This window comes from Triplophysa rosa, linkage group LG5, assembly GCF_024868665.1.
Source record: "Triplophysa rosa linkage group LG5, Trosa_1v2, whole genome shotgun sequence".
Taxonomy (NCBI): Eukaryota; Metazoa; Chordata; class Actinopteri; order Cypriniformes; family Nemacheilidae; genus Triplophysa; species Triplophysa rosa.
The window spans coordinates 13,938,195-13,953,656 of NC_079894.1; the positions used below are offsets into that span (position 1 = coordinate 13,938,195).

The window sequence follows — 15,462 nt, forward strand, 5'->3', positions numbered from 1 at the left end:
TTTGTCAAGGTAAACCACGCCATGGGTCTACGGTGAAAATATTGAGGGAGACTAACTAGCAAAAAATAGGCTGCTAACGATTTAATCTAATTTGTTAGTTCATATAAATTAATTTCCCCGTAAAATCTATATATTATTTCTGATTACATAATTACATAAATCCTTTCGTTAATAATAATAACAGGAATTTATATGAACGTTTCAAACATTGTTGTCATTAAAAAACGTATGTCCTAAATAAAAATCCCCAACATAACAATATGAAATAAATATTTACAACCATAAGGTATAGAACTATTTATATTTCAGTTTTAAAAAATAACTACGTAGGCCTTTGTACTGTTATGTACATTTTTGTACTTTGTATGTACAAATGGGTTGTTCCATTTACATCGGAAGTCGGAGCTGGGTATGACGTCACATCCTAGTTGAACGCGTTCTCGTCCACAAGTCGGATGGACAAGATGGATGCATCCAAGCAAACGTTTGTTGTGCTAGCTGTTCAGGAATACACACAACTAAAAAACAAATATGACGTCCACCTGAAAAACGTAATGGAAGAAGAAAGGCGACGAAGAATGTACTAAACTCATTTTGAACCAACTTTATACAGTCAGAGCCCTTGAGATTGAAGTAAAAATAAAAACTGCCACTGCAATATTTAAATGTCAGATATTATTTACTTAAATACAGTTCTCTGACTTAGGATACTGATGTCCTCGGTGTTGCGGTCAACACAGAAACTCATAGCGAAGACTGGTACAGTCGGAGAAACAGCAACGACTCCGACTTCAGAATCCAACGTGGCTGCTGAGAGCGTCGACAGTAAGTGAAACTAAAGCCGCGCCTCCAAAGTTATCAAAAAACGTAAGCTTGCGGTAGGTAGGGAATGGATGAGACACTTCACTACACTGAATTAACTGCTTTTTGTCGGGGAATAGTTTAATAGTTTGGTAAAAAGTTGGTTAAAAAGAGAAAGAACTGGTACTTAAACTGTAACTGACTGTTGCAAAACTTTGTCACAGTCTGATGTCACTTCCATGATTGGCTGTGTCAGTGGTGCACAATGTTTTGGCATTAACTGTGCAGAATACAGCTTTTCGCATGTTACACCAAATTCCAAGAAATTTGAAAATGTGAAAACACCCTTTCACCACTGGGAAGAGGTTTTGAAATTGTGCACAATTTGATCTGTGGTCAGCTTTTAACAGAGAAAAGTGTTTAAGTTTATTTATGGCAAAGAACAAAATAAACTAGTGAATTAACTATCTCAAAACACCAGATAACAGTGTGTGCATGTTTTCTAGTATATTTGGACAGCAACATGAACATGTTCAAGGATCCCCAGAAGAACACTCCATTCCCTGGTCCCTTGTACCAGAAGGAAGCAGACCCCACCACATACTACCTGAATGAGGACCTTACAGTTATGATAAACATGGTTGAAGATGAAGATTTGAACACCAAATTAGGTGAGATAAACAATTAATACAATCAAATACGTAGTTCACTTCAAAATTTGCCCCCTTTCACTTTTCATATTAGGAAGTGAATGGGGGCAAATTTTGAAGTGAACTACTCATTTAATGATAGACGATAGTAATAATGGTATTAATGCTGTGCATGCTAACATGTTGCTTTTATGTGTATTTCAGAAAGCTGCCAAGAGAACAATGATGCTGCACCCAGCACATCACCTTCACTTGAGCCAGTGACAGCAAATGAGAGCTTCAGCAAAGAACAGACATTGTTTTTGATCGACTTTATGCGGCAGCACATCGAAAGAAAAGGTAAAGGACTCCCCAAAAGCCTGGAAGAGCTGATTGCACGTCTTAAATCTACAAGGGGCACTAAAAAAGATCTATGGAAAGATGCTGCAAATAAGTTGACCAGCCATTTCATGCTGTCTTTCTCTCCTGAGAGGGTGGCCAGGAAGTGGAATACACTTGTTGATGCCTTTAAAAAAATTAAAGATAACCATAAAACTACAGGGAAGGGACCTGTCCGCTTCCAGTTTTATTCAGAAATGGAGGCTCTTCTAGGAGGGCAGCATGATGTGGCAACCCCTGTTGGTAGCACATCACCATCAGCTTCACCTGTGCAAATTATAGCAAGTGAGAGCTTTAGCAAAGATCAAACCTTGTTCTTGATAGACTTTGTGCGGCAGCACATAGAGAGTAAAGGTGAAAGACTCCCCAAAAGTTTGGAAGAGCTGAATGCACTGCTTAGATTTCCGAGGGGCACTAAAAAAGATCTATGGAAAGATGCTGCAGATAAGCTGGCCAGCCATTTCATGCAGTCTTTCTGCCCTGACAAGGTGGCCAGGAAGTGGTATACACTTGTTGAAGCCTACAAAAAAGTTAAAGATAACAATAAAACTACAGGCAAGGGGCCCATCCGCTTCCAGTTTTATACAGGAATGGAGGCCCTCTTGGGAGAACAGGATGATGTGGTCATCCCTGCCGATGGCACATCACCATCAACTTCGCCAGTGCAAGAAAATGATGGTTTAAACAAAGATCAAACTTTGTTTTTGATCGACTTAATGCGGCAGCGTATCGAGAGTAAAGGTGAAAGACTCCCCAAAAGTCTGGAAGAGCTGAATGCACTGCTTAAATCTCCAAGGGGCACTAAAAAAGACCTATGGAGAGATGCTGCAGATAAGCTGGCCAGCCATTTCATGCTGCCGTTCTGCCCTGTCAAGGTGGCCAGGAAGTGGTATACACTTATAGATGCCTACAAAAAAATAAAAGAGAGCAATAAAACTAGAGGGAAGGGGACCATCCGCTTTCAGTTTTATTCAGAAATGGATGCCCTTTTTGGAGAGCAGCATGAGATAAAATTCCCTGCTGTTGGCACGTCCGTGGGTGTGGAGGTACGCAGACCTGAAGCATTAGGAGATTCCAGCAGTATCACTTCACCGAAAACACTACAAACTTTTGTATCGTCACCTCCTTCTAAGCGTCAAAAGGTGGACTGTGAATTGATGCAGTTTTTGCAGGACTCTGAGGAAGCTAGTCAACGGCGTCATGAGGAGACACTAGCACAACTAAGGTCTGCTCAGCAGGGTTTTGAGGCTCTGATGACAAAGTTGCTGGATAAACTGTAACTGATTTGAAGCTGGTAATGTAAAAAATGCATCTAACTAATTGGAAGGTCTTAAGATAAACTGTAAGGTGTGTTATATGTATCACAATATTTTTAAGAGATTTTTTATATTTTAGGTTTAACTGTGTCATAAAAGAACAGTTTTGCACTGTAATTTCATTCAAGATTCTCACAACATTTTACATGTGTCATTGCAGACTAAAATAATATCAGAATTATATGTGTATATATGTGATATATATTAAAAATGCTGTTTTCTTTATTCTTTTTATTGTGTTTGTTTCTCTTAGTACTTGATTTAAAGGGGGTGTGCAACGGTGTTTCATGCATTCTGACTTATTTATAATGTTAAACGTGCTGTCTTCTCATGCTTGACACGGTCAACTTGTCAAAAAACGAGTTGGACGTATTACGAGGTATTTCTGTGCTCTATACACTGCCACAAGGTTCGTTTTATACCTATTTTTTGTTTGCAAACAGTGTGAACGATTCTGTGGGCGGAGCCGAACTGGTGACAGAAGGCGCCAAGGGTCAGCACTAAATTACAACATATTATGGATTGTCTGAATGCCTTCTTGAATCATTTTTAAAGTTTACAAACAGAAAACAGATGGTCTTACATTAATAGGCCTACGTTTACCCTTAGCTACGGAAATCGGTTGTCTTAATAAGCTAACTCTTAACAAGGTGACCCGTACTTACTCTCAGATCAATGGTTGAATTTCATGTAACTGTTCATGTTGTTCCTTTAGACTCCGCAAGTTTATATTAGTGAATCATCTTATGTGTGCACGTTTTCTCTACAGTTTGTGGTTTTAAAAGCAGTCAATGTTGTTCCTAATATCTATAGATTTCGCTTGATATACTACATTTTTTAAAAACAAAACACTTAATAGTACAGAATGTCCAGTATACTTGATATTAATTTATTACATTTCCACCCTAAATGTTGTGTTTGTTTAACAAAATGGTTAATAGAAACTGAAACATTAATTTGTGTTTATTTTTAAATTTGTCTACATCATTGAATTCAGTGTTAAAGAAACCTTTAATGTCCCCTGGTCCCAAATGTAATAGTATAATTTATGTATGTCAGTGGGTAACTGTTAGCGAGATATCTGATACATGCGCGTTTGCGCAGACATGACGTTCTTAAACATTCAACATTATCCATTTATTGCACCCGCTTATTTTATTAACGGTGACTTTGTGACATTTTATATTTCCATGTTAGGCTTCTTATGTCAGTCATGTACACAAATGGTTAAGTGTGGTTCGCTGGTACCACGTGACTCCTGATGTCGGCAAAACAACAGTTGGTGCGTTTCAAACGGGATATATCGCCCTCCGAAGGGCCCAATTCGGGAAGGGGACACCATACAAAACGTCTCTCCAAGTAAAGAGATATTTCGTTGTTTTTATTGCTCCTTTTGCCAAGTGAATTTTAAACGGACACATTAAGAGGTGAAATGGCGTTTTCCCTTTGTAGAGTTTACACATCAAGAGCTTTATTCTTAGAAGGGAGTAGGGCATAGGGATGATCACTTTGGAATGGAACGCAGGGATTGACTAGCGCGTTACAAAACACTTCTCGACCCCGTGGACACTAGTTCATCAGAACATGGCATGGAGGACTTCCTTTAATCAATGGACAAAACTAGATGCGATTAATCGATCTTCACTGTTTTCGAAAAACACAAGGTACAGATCTGGCATAGGTAGCCTACTTGTCGCAATTGCTATAACATTGACATCGAGCTTTAAAGATTTATTCATCAATCTCCAATGTTGCAAAGTATAAAAGACATAACATAGTTTTATATGTAGTGTGTGACATGAGAGAAGACTGGGGCAGTATTGTAACATGCCCTTGAATAGTTTCTCATAACTTATCGTCGTTCATCTATTCTATTTGAATTGGCATTGCCATTTTGTATGTTTTGCTGCTTGTAAGGTGCTATGCTAGAGGACATCAACCTTTAGGCAACCTAAAGGTCAAATTGATGTGACAGCAGGATGAATTGGAAAATGTGTAAAATTCGTGAACCATTGCATACTGAAAATAACACCAGTACTGCCCTGTGTTTTCATGGTAGATGTACCTTCCATCCTCAGCAAAGATGCGGCTTCCGGAAAGCTCAGCGACAAGTCGAAACAAAGAGGTGTGCTCCAGAGGAGGCAGATGCAGGAGGATATAAAGATGGTGTGCGGACCCAGCCAAGGGCACCTGTGCCACTCAGGAAACCAGATCGACTCTTTAGGCCCCTGGTGTTCACCGTGGCGGTAGTTCTTCCTTCTTACAGAGAAAACAAAAAGATTCTTATAATGAGTATCAATGTTTATTCTGGATATAGCTGGATCATGTGAGGCTTTAGCTAACGTCATTTTAGTTTACAGGCTGCTCGTTCGGCGCAGCTGCCATCTTTCAGTATGAATCAGTAAAGTCACGAGTGCAGATGGCCATGGAAGAGGAAAATAAGGAGCAACAGGACGAACTTCTTGAGGTATCAGTAGCAACAGATCTCTGAAGAGTTAATAAGTTGATGAAAATCATTACAGAGGCATTTGCGTTTTGTGCAGGCTTGTGACACAACATACTGGCACAACTGGTGGAATCAGCTGTCAGATTTCCAGAAGCAGGTGATTCTTGTCATGTCTGGCATCGATGAGTGGTGGAGTGGGCTCAGTGAAGGACAGAAGACAGTCACAGGTTCTGCTCACTCATATGAGCTTGTGCCAAGACAAAAAACAGGGCTAGTACTATAAGCCATTGTATCTAGGGCTGAACTGATGTGTTAATTCTGATTTGAGATAACATCCAATTGTCCTTTTCTTTAAGGTATCATAGCAATAAACAGTGTGGTATTGTGTTGTTGGAGAATACCTTCAATGCAGCGCACCATGGTCAAGTACTTCACCTCTAACCCTGCCTCCAGTAAGTGAACACTGGAAGATGTTTCTAGTAGTCTACAATGTCAGGAGTGAATTGCTCTTTACACGTGCCATTGGTTTTCTTGCTTTTTGTTTCAGGGACACGGTGCTTTCCCATGGTCCTCTCTTCCTTTAGTCACTACTCTATCATTCACATGATGGCTAATATGTATGTGCTGTGGACCTTCTCCACTAGCATTGTCTCCCTACTTGGGAAGGAGCAGTTTCTGGCCCTTTACCTGTCTGGAGGTACTGATTGTTTATTCTTATAATGACTAAATTATGTTAGGTATAAATAATGATAATAGACCTCAACATGTTGTCTGTATTGTTATTTTATACTGGTCTCTGAAAAACTTGATCCTGATTGGCCAGTCCCAGTATTTTCCCATGCAACCGATGTCATGCGTAGCTGTGTTACTGTGCTGTCTCTCGTATCACTCTATGTAGATATCTTTTTTCTCACATAATAATATTATTTCAACTTGCCTGAAGTAGTTATGTTATAATTGGAAATGTACAGTCAGGTGGTCGTTTATGAAAAAAAAACATTGTGAAACAAGACCTCTTCATTTCCTGTTGCGCCTGTCATCGCCGTGTGTCAGGCCAGCTGACTTCACATATATTTCTGCTTTAGACTAATCTGGAACCTTATTTTTCTCCTTTGAAGGTGTTATCTCCACATTCGCCAGTTACGTTTTCAAGACATCTACGAGACGTCTGGGCCCATCTCTTGGAGCTGTGAGTTCCTGTATCTTAAATTTTAAATCTAGTTTAAATGCCATTTAAATGAGTGCAAACAGGAAAAAGCTGTAAATCTGTCCCCTTATGTACTGGCAGACATTCAAAAAGCCATTTTCTACAATAATTTACTTAAAGCAGCTTTTAGACGGTTCAGTATTCTGAAGATTTCATAAGAGTGAATGTGAAGTACAGCCAGTGTTCTTCAGTGCAAGTGTAATTGAATTTGTGATAGAAGCTCTCTCTAAGAAGTGAGTCATTGATCTGTATCCTGCAGTCAGGGGCCATCATGACTATATTGGCTGCTGTCTGCACCAAGATACCAGAAGCTAAGCTAGGCATCATCTTGCTTCCTGTGGTCAGCTTCAGTGCTGGAAATGTAAGTGTGTGTAAGCGCATTCATGTGTATCTTGTGCATTCTACTGTGTGTTGGATAGGAGGGCTATACTAATAATGCCTTTTGATGCGTTTTAGGCTTTGAAAGCTGTTGTTGCCATGGATACAGCTGGTCTTCTCTTAGGCTGGAGGTTTTTCGACCATGCGGCCCATCTCGGGGGTGCTCTGTTCGGAGTGTGAGTTCCTCATTGTTCACACCACAGATATTATATGATGTTTTATAAACAAGGTTCGGGAAGAACACGAACATATAATTAACACGGCTGGCTTTCGATAATCGATCAACCACTCCCAGCATCCGCCTATAAATAGCAAAGAGGCCTTACCTTCTTTCTCCCGGATCTCTCGCAAACCCTCCTCCACCCCGTCTCCTCACCCTACCTCTACAGCTCAGCATCGGGGGATAGCCCGGGTCAGGGCTCACTCCAGGCCCGGGACCCTTTCCCCGGTCAAGGGGCGGGCGTTCCGAGCTCGGGAGTATTTGCTGAGCTCGGAACCCTCGCCCCGGGACAGCACGCCAAATACGCATACTATCCGTCCCACCTTAATTATCTGCGAGGAGAACTCGTGAACAGGTTTATTATTTGACAACAGTGCCCCCGGCTTGAACATGAGGAATTGTGATATTAAAATTTTCCTTTAGATGTTTTCTACACTCTGGATTGAGCATATTTCTCCTTTTTCCCTTCTTTCAGATGGTACACCCTGTATGGTAATGAGATGATCTGGAGAAAACGTGAGCCACTGGTGAAGTTCTGGCATGCGTTAAGGAATGGGTCGCCTGGGAGAGCCCCTCCAGGTGGTGGTGGGGGGCAAGTTTAGAGGGATAGCAAACTCATGGGATAGCAAACTCATATATATACACTCACCTAAAGGATTATTAGGAACACCATACTAATACGGTGTTTGACCCCCTTTCGCCTTCAGAACTGCCTTAATTCTACGTGGCATTGATTCAACAAGGTGCTGAAAGCATTCTTTAGAAATGTTGGCCCATATTGATAGGATAGCATCTTGCAGTTGATGGAGATTTGTGGGATGCACATCCAGGGCACGAAGCTCCCGTTCCACCACATCCCAAAGATGTTCTATCGGGTTGAGATCTGGTGACTGTGGGGGCCATTCTAGTACAGTGAACTCATTGTCATGTTCAAGAAACCAATTTGAAATGATTCGAGCTTTGTGACATGGTGCATTATCCTGCTGGAAGTAGCCATTAGAGGATGGGTACATGGTGGTCATAAAGGGATGGACATGGTCAGAAACAATGCTCAGGTAGGCCGTGGCATTTAAACGATGCCCAATTGGCACTAAGGGGCCTAAAGTTGGTATAGGCATGATGGATCATGTTCTCATTCTTTTACGCCAAATTCTGACTCTACATTTGAATGTCTACAACGAATTCGAGACTCACAGACCAGGCAACATTTTCCAGTCTTCAACTGTCACATTTTGGTGAGCTCGTGCAAATGTGTAGCTCTCTTTTTCCATTTGTAGTGGAGATGATGGTACCGCGGTGGGTCTTCTGCTTGTTGTAGCCCATCTGCCTCAAGGTGTGCGTGTTGTGCTCACAATCTTTGCTGCATACCTCGTGTAACGAGTGGTTAATTTCAGTAAAGTTGCTCTTTATCAGCTTGAATCAGTCGGCCCATTCTCCTCTGACCTCTAGCATCAACAAGGCATTTTCGCCACAGGACTGCCGCATACTGGATGTTTTTCCTTTTCACACCATTCTTGTAAACCCTAGAAATGGTTGTGCGTGAAAATCCCAGTAATTGAGCAGATTGTGAATACCAGACGGCCGTCTGGCACCAACAACCATCCACGCTCAAAATTGCTTAAATCACTTTCTTCCCATTCTGACATTCAGTTGGAGTTCAGGAGATTGTCTTGACCAGGACCACACCCCTAAATGCATTGAAGCATATATACACTCACCTAAAGGATTATTAGGAACACCTGTTCAATTTCTCATTAATGCAATTATCTAATCAACCAATCACATGGCAGTTGCTTCAATGCATTTAGGGGTGTGGTCCTGGTCAAGACAATCTCCTGAACTCCAAACTGAATGTCAGAATGGGAAAGAAAGGTGATTTAAGCAATTTTGAGCGTGGCATGGTTGTTGGTGCCAGACGGGCCGGTCTGAGTATTTCACAATCTGCTCAGTTACTGGGATTTTCACGCACAACCATTTCTAGGGTTTACAAAGAATGGTGTGAAAAGGGAAAAACATCCAGTATGCGGCAGTCCTGTGGGCGAAAATGCCTTGTTGATGCTAGAGGTCAGAGGAGAATGGGCCGACTGATTCAAGCTGATAGAAGAGCAACTTTGACTGAAATAACCACTCGTTACAACCGAGGTATGCAGCAAAGCATTTGTGAAGCCACAACACGCACAACCTTGAGGCAGATGGGCTACAACAGCAGAAGACCCCACCGGGTACCACTCATCTCCACTACAAATAGGAAAAAGAGGCTACAATTTGCACGAGCTCACCAAAATTGGACAGTTGAAGACTGGAAAAATGTTGCCTGGTCTGATGAGTCTCGATTTCTGTTGAGACATTCAAATGGTAGAGTCAGAATTTGGCGTAAACAGAATGAGAACATGGATCCATCATGCCTTGTTACCACTGTGCAGGCTGGTGGTGGTGGTGTAATGGTGTGGGGGATGTTTTCTTGGCACACTTTAGGCCCCTTAGTGCCAATTGGGCATCGTTTAAATGCCACGGCCTACCTGAGCATTGTTTCTGACCATGTCCATCCCTTTATGACCACCATGTACCCATCCTCTAATGGCTACTTCCAGCAGGATAATGCACCATGTCACAAAGCTCGAATCATTTCAAATTGGTTTCTTGAACATGACAATGAGTTCACTGTACTAGAATGGCCCCCACAGTCACCAGATCTCAACCCGATAGAACATCTTTGGGATGTGGTGGAACGGGAGCTTCGTGCCCTGGATGTGCATCCCACAAATCTCCATCAACTGCAAGATGCTATCCTATCAATATGGGCCAACATTTCTAAAGAATGCTTTCAGCACCTTGTTGAATCAATGCCACGTAGAATTAAGGCAGTTCTGAAGGCGAAAGGGGGTCAAACACCGTATTAGTATGGTGTTCCTAATAATCCTTTAGGTGAGTGTATATATATATATAAAACCCATACCAAGTGTAAGGAGATGTTCCAGTTCATGTTGATTGTTCATTTAAACTTTTCGCTCACATTTTATAATGATATAATTTGTAATAATTATATGTTTATATATAATTTAAAAAACATATTTATTAGAGAATGAACATCAATGAAAATGTTCAGTTCTCAGAAGATGTATTTAGAAAAGTATAGGAAAATAAAGTAATTCACATGCTGTTATAATCATTGCTTTAATGATGACTTTTATTTACAATCTTGCTCTTAAACATCCTGAATATTACTGAGTGGTGTTGAACTGAATTTGTCTCATTATGGCTTCATAATGTACAAATACATTAAAACAAACACAAACTCCATTAGCTTAAAAAAAACTTGTACAAAAATTGCAGAATACTACTTAATATTTACAGAATTACTGGAGCAATTCCAACAGCATAACCCTGTCTTATTTTTATTTGTAAACAAACTAAAAATATCAAAAACAAAAAATATTTTTCCTTATGTTTTTTTACTTTTACATTAGTAAACCTTTTGACACTTGTTTGAAAACAAATGTTGAAAAACATTCTGGCTTTTCATTCTCAGAAGAACAGAAGCACACAGATGCTGATAAATGTTTATAGTAAGTGCTAAACAGTTGTGTTTTTGTGGTGCGTACACCATTGCATCCAGAAAGCATGATATCTTGATATCATTTAAGCAAATTATCAGCACAAAGAGCTGATTGAAAATTCATGTGATTTGAGTAATTTGCAACAAATGTATAAGTATAAAAACTTTGTTTGGCAGTGAATATCAGAATTTGTTTGACCAACAAAATCCGAAATGTTCTTCTGAGTGGTAGACCTTCTTCTGTTAAAAGTGTAACTTGTTCCACCAAATACTTACCTTATGTTCAACATGTATTTTAAATTAACACTTAATTGGTTGTAAACAATAACAGCTTTCCATCTACACAACAAACTTTAGTTTAATTTTCAGCCTATTGTTACTGGCTTCACTCAGCCTGTTTCCTCCACACCTGTGTACTGACTCTCTGCTGGGCAGAACAGCAAAAGTGGGTCTGTGTGCTCCATAGAAACATCTATATAGAGGATAGGAGTGCTGATGGGCCGATCATAAAGCTGGAAAAACAAACGGCAATAATAATTTTTCAAGTCAACACACAAAGCAAATAGTTTGGAACATTTTATGAGTGTGTGAACTTTTTTCAATTAAGAATATTAGTGGTTTCTTAGATATTTGGGCAGGTATTGTTAATGAGGTTAAAAACACACTTACCAGTACATTGGGAAGCGGCTCTCTGTGACATATGGTTTGTTTGATATATGGACCAAAACATGTCGCTGAACATCCCAGAAAAATAGCCAAGGCAACGACTACCACCACCGCTATGCTCACTGTAACTAGTATTCCAAAGTCTGCTGTCTTCGCTAAAAAGAAAATGTTTTACTTTGCAATAGCCGTATCACTATTCTTATACATCTTAATCTTCATGTGTTTTGAGGAAAAGGGAGATTCAAAGTAATTCTTGCATTGCAAAATAGCTGACTCTAGCGTTAAGTCAACACAACAATTTCAACAAAATCCAATGAGTTAAGAATACAATAGAGACAGACGAAAGATTGCAATATATAGTTTTAAAAAACGTAAAGAATCACAAAATTGTTTTGTAACCTATATAATATCATCAGGTCTACCTTTTTGCACTTTAACTTCTAACCAGTTTGTCTTTCCAATGCATTGTTATGAATATATGGAACTATTTGTTAAATCCAAGCAAGGATCACTCACGCGTACTGATGCACCGAGTATGGATGCTGCAGCTCTTGTTAATGGCCTCCACAAGGACTTCTGCCCTAAAGCACATCTTTTCTCCTCGATGGGTGGCAATGGAAAAATGATATGGAAAGTTTCTGATCACATGAATTAGAGCCTGCAAAGAAATCCATAATGGTCAGACATTTACTAGTGAGTACATCACACTTCTGTCCATGCTACAGCAAGTAACTGGTGGTTGGTGAAATGAAAATATGTCAACATCTCACGTTTTGTTCATCTCCCTCGCTCCAGGACTCCATGTATACGGTCATATCAGGAAGAATTGTGCTAAATCCCACCTGAACAAGGTCTCCCTCTATAACCGTTGTCATTTCAGGAGCCAGTAGCACAGCTATTAGAAACAAAAGCATTCCAATTTAGCATTGCATTCATTTCTGATGTCTCTTAAAAACTTAAAGAGTTGTTATTTCAGTAATGCTTAACTGTTTCTCCTGTTGAATGGTAGTGGTAGCTGTGTCCATATTGTCTTGTTATCACATTTTGTCATCACGCGGATGCAGTAGTCAGAGTTAGAGGCCAGGTCAGAAGTCAGATCGCATTGGTTTTCACTGATCTCTTGACAATCATATGCATCCACCCAAGTTCCGTTTAGTTTGTGTAACTCATATTCTCTGCGTTATAAACAAAAGTGTAATATTAATCTAAACGGAAAAGTAGTGCATTTGTAATGTGTAATGATTTTAATGAAATCCCCTTAACATGCATGAAGTGATGGGTGGATACTGATAGTGTAAGAACTTGTTCTGCTAGATTGCAAGATTTTTCAACAAACGTCATTGTTGAAAATGCCTCAAGCATTAGAAACTCTTTTTGTTTTAATGTGTGTCATAGATGAAGCATGCTTCTCATCGGCAGTCCTTTAAACAGCTCTTCTCAGTAAGCAAAAACACTGCTTGACAGTTTGTTCCAATCTCTTCCATTTTAAATGGCTAGATACAGTGCTTTAGCTCATGATTTGTACTGCCGGAAGCAAAATGATTTATTTAAAACTTGCTTACCCCTGAAACTGCACAGTGTAGTTGACAGTTGAACAGGACACCTGCCAAGGGCTCCATATCAAAATGTGCTTCATATTTACAGACTGCATTGAAATGTTAAGATGTATGGGCGGTGAACTTGAATCTGAAATAAATATATTTTGTACATTTAAGACTTTAATCTAATACAGAGATATTTATTTTTAATAATGAACACAAATATTACATTTCTTAATAACAGTCTTAACAGGGTGGAATACGGCATGCACACAAACATATACACACTGTCAATGTTTACAGCCCCCACAAAAAATTAATTTACACATTCTTCACCTTTGAATACGTTGATAATGAAGCTAAAGTATCGTCTTACTCGCATTGAAAAATATTAAGCAAAATGCAGGCCAAATGTATCTGTAAATGGCTCAGCAATGCATCTGCAATGATTGTATTAATAACTTTTTAAAAATGAAAATGGAAATAGATTAATTCACTTATTATATTAGGCCAGAATTCAAATGAAATGAAATGAAACATTCAGTTTTATATAACATGTAAAAGTATTCTGTAAATGTTATTGTGACTCATTTTATCAGAGGGTTAATAATACTCACAGTTAATGTTGAAATGCAGGAGCAGAAGATATAGGCTCTTAATCAAATGGGTGAGCTGTAACATTACCTCCTTTTCTCCCTTTCGTTGTGAATCAGCAGTCGTGATCAAACCCTAAAGCATCCGTTGGTCTCAAACTGAAAGAGTTCAGGATATTCATGCTGCAAGTTTTCAGAGTGTACTTGATATGATTCCTTAAGTGTGTAAGATAAACCAACACTTTCTATGTTGGGAGGAATATGTATTTGTTCTCTGTTGTAAAATGCACCTGTACACATAATTGTGAAGTGTGAAGCCGAGAACTGACAAAGATTTGAGAAACAGAGTGACTTGTTGGGTGAGATACCTCATGTCAACTGAATTGAAGCCATGCAGTAGGACCTGTTTGAAATGGTTTATGATTGCAATTTAAAACGTCAAGATAAGGCGAGTCCCTTCTGTTAGAGGTGTGTTGATTAAAACTGGGCTGTGCCATAATGTAAAATGGTTTTTGAGGTGTAGTTTATTTAGGAATCAAACATGTTGCTCATAGAAACTCATAGTGTCAAATCTTATCTCAATGCTTTATAGTTTTCTTTAAGACACTAAATAAATGTGCTACATTAATACGTATATGCAGAAACACACTTTTGTAAGAAAATCTGCAATTACTCTTTAAACCAGCAATCAATGATAAACACAATCCACAGAGCGGTAACTTGTAAAGTGCAGCAATGCGTTAATGTGAAGATAAATGAGAGAGAGAACACAGAAAGAGTTATAAAAAACAGAGTTTTGAAGAGTTATGACCAAGATGATCCAACACAGAAGCTGTGAGAAAGGCTAAGAAAGTATCAGTAAATAAATGTTTGTATACTAAGAAAATGGTAACATTGTTAACATTTAACAATTTAGTTAAATGCATTTATCTTAAGGACCTCACCCATTCAAAATACATTGCAACTGTTTGTGACATGTAATGAAACTCATACGTTCATACTGAAGATGGCAGAAGTGAGTCTTGTATTGAGTTTCCTTGGAACAATTAATTTGCAGAGGAAATGATGTGCATGAGCCACAAACATGTAGGAATGGTCCTCAATTAATGGCTGCCCAAATTTAAGACCAACTAGTAGAAGTACCTTAAGGCACCTATAAAAGTGTCTCAAATATCCCATTGATATACCAAATGGTGGGTGGATGGAGGAATCCCTATGGGGCCCCCAGTTTGATGACCACTATGGCCATTAACAGTCATTGACAGTGGTTTCTGTAACACCTAAAAATTTGAAAGTTAGAGGTATGCTGTATTTACTGTACACAATAAAAAAAATGGAAAATGTACTGGTAATTTTCTGGCAGTTTCCGATTAATGGAATCCGCTAATGTTAAAACAACACAATGCAGTGCTAAATTTAAAATACAGGTAAAACAACTGAAAAAACTTTATATAGTTTTAAACTTTGTAATTTTAAATATTTATATAGTTCCCTATTTTACGGATTTTTTTTACAGTGATGTCATTTAAGGATAACCATGAAAGGCTATTAATTAAAGGTGTTTAATCGAAACTAAAACTTTCAACAGATAGTGAGGTAGTGAATCAATATAAGGAAGAAAGAGAGGGAAAGAGAAAACCTGAAGGCTTCTGCTTACGGAGAGACTATGGACTTTGAGCTCAAATGATAATCATCTAACTGCCAAGTCATAAA

General features: G+C 39.1%; 3 protein-coding genes across 5 annotated transcripts; 2 read left to right on the forward strand and 1 right to left on the reverse strand.

Annotated features, from left to right (window-relative positions):
- The first annotated feature begins 404 nt into the window (after window positions 1-404).
- On the forward strand, window positions 405-3,336 carry LOC130554629 (uncharacterized). Of its 2 annotated transcripts, none has more exons than XM_057334405.1 (4): window positions 405-633; window positions 707-825; window positions 1,308-1,472; window positions 1,656-3,336. In XM_057334405.1, the coding sequence occupies exons 2-4, from the start codon at window positions 714-716 to the stop codon at window positions 3,107-3,109; spliced, it is 1,731 nt and encodes a 576-aa protein (XP_057190388.1). In that variant the 5' UTR covers window positions 405-633; window positions 707-713; the 3' UTR covers window positions 3,110-3,336. The 2 variants fall into 2 exon arrangements, with proteins under 2 accessions (XP_057190388.1, XP_057190387.1); XM_057334404.1 differs by having other exon boundaries at window positions 405-580.
- Window positions 3,337-4,426: 1,090 nt separating this feature from the next.
- parla (presenilin associated, rhomboid-like a) lies at window positions 4,427-8,486 on the forward strand. Its single transcript, XM_057334269.1, has 10 exons — window positions 4,427-4,809; window positions 5,205-5,391; window positions 5,499-5,612; window positions 5,689-5,818; window positions 5,948-6,043; window positions 6,139-6,288; window positions 6,710-6,780; window positions 7,058-7,159; window positions 7,255-7,352; window positions 7,872-8,486. The coding sequence occupies exons 1-10, from the start codon at window positions 4,730-4,732 to the stop codon at window positions 7,996-7,998; spliced, it is 1,155 nt and encodes a 384-aa protein (XP_057190252.1). The 5' UTR covers window positions 4,427-4,729; the 3' UTR covers window positions 7,999-8,486.
- A 2,854-nt stretch (window positions 8,487-11,340) lies between these two features.
- On the reverse strand, window positions 11,341-14,112 carry crfb16 (cytokine receptor family member B16). 2 transcript variants are annotated; one of them, XM_057334364.1, is made up of 7 exons: window positions 13,841-14,112; window positions 13,181-13,304; window positions 12,606-12,793; window positions 12,389-12,513; window positions 12,135-12,276; window positions 11,622-11,773; window positions 11,341-11,464 (listed from the first exon to the last, which is right to left on the reverse strand). In XM_057334364.1, exons 2-7 carry the CDS (start codon window positions 13,267-13,269, stop codon window positions 11,342-11,344), a joined length of 819 nt encoding a protein of 272 aa, XP_057190347.1. In that variant the 5' UTR covers window positions 13,270-13,304; window positions 13,841-14,112; the 3' UTR covers window position 11,341. The 2 variants fall into 2 exon arrangements, with proteins under 2 accessions (XP_057190347.1, XP_057190346.1); XM_057334363.1 differs by having other exon boundaries at window positions 13,774-14,112.
- Between the last annotated feature and the right edge of the window lie 1,350 nt (window positions 14,113-15,462).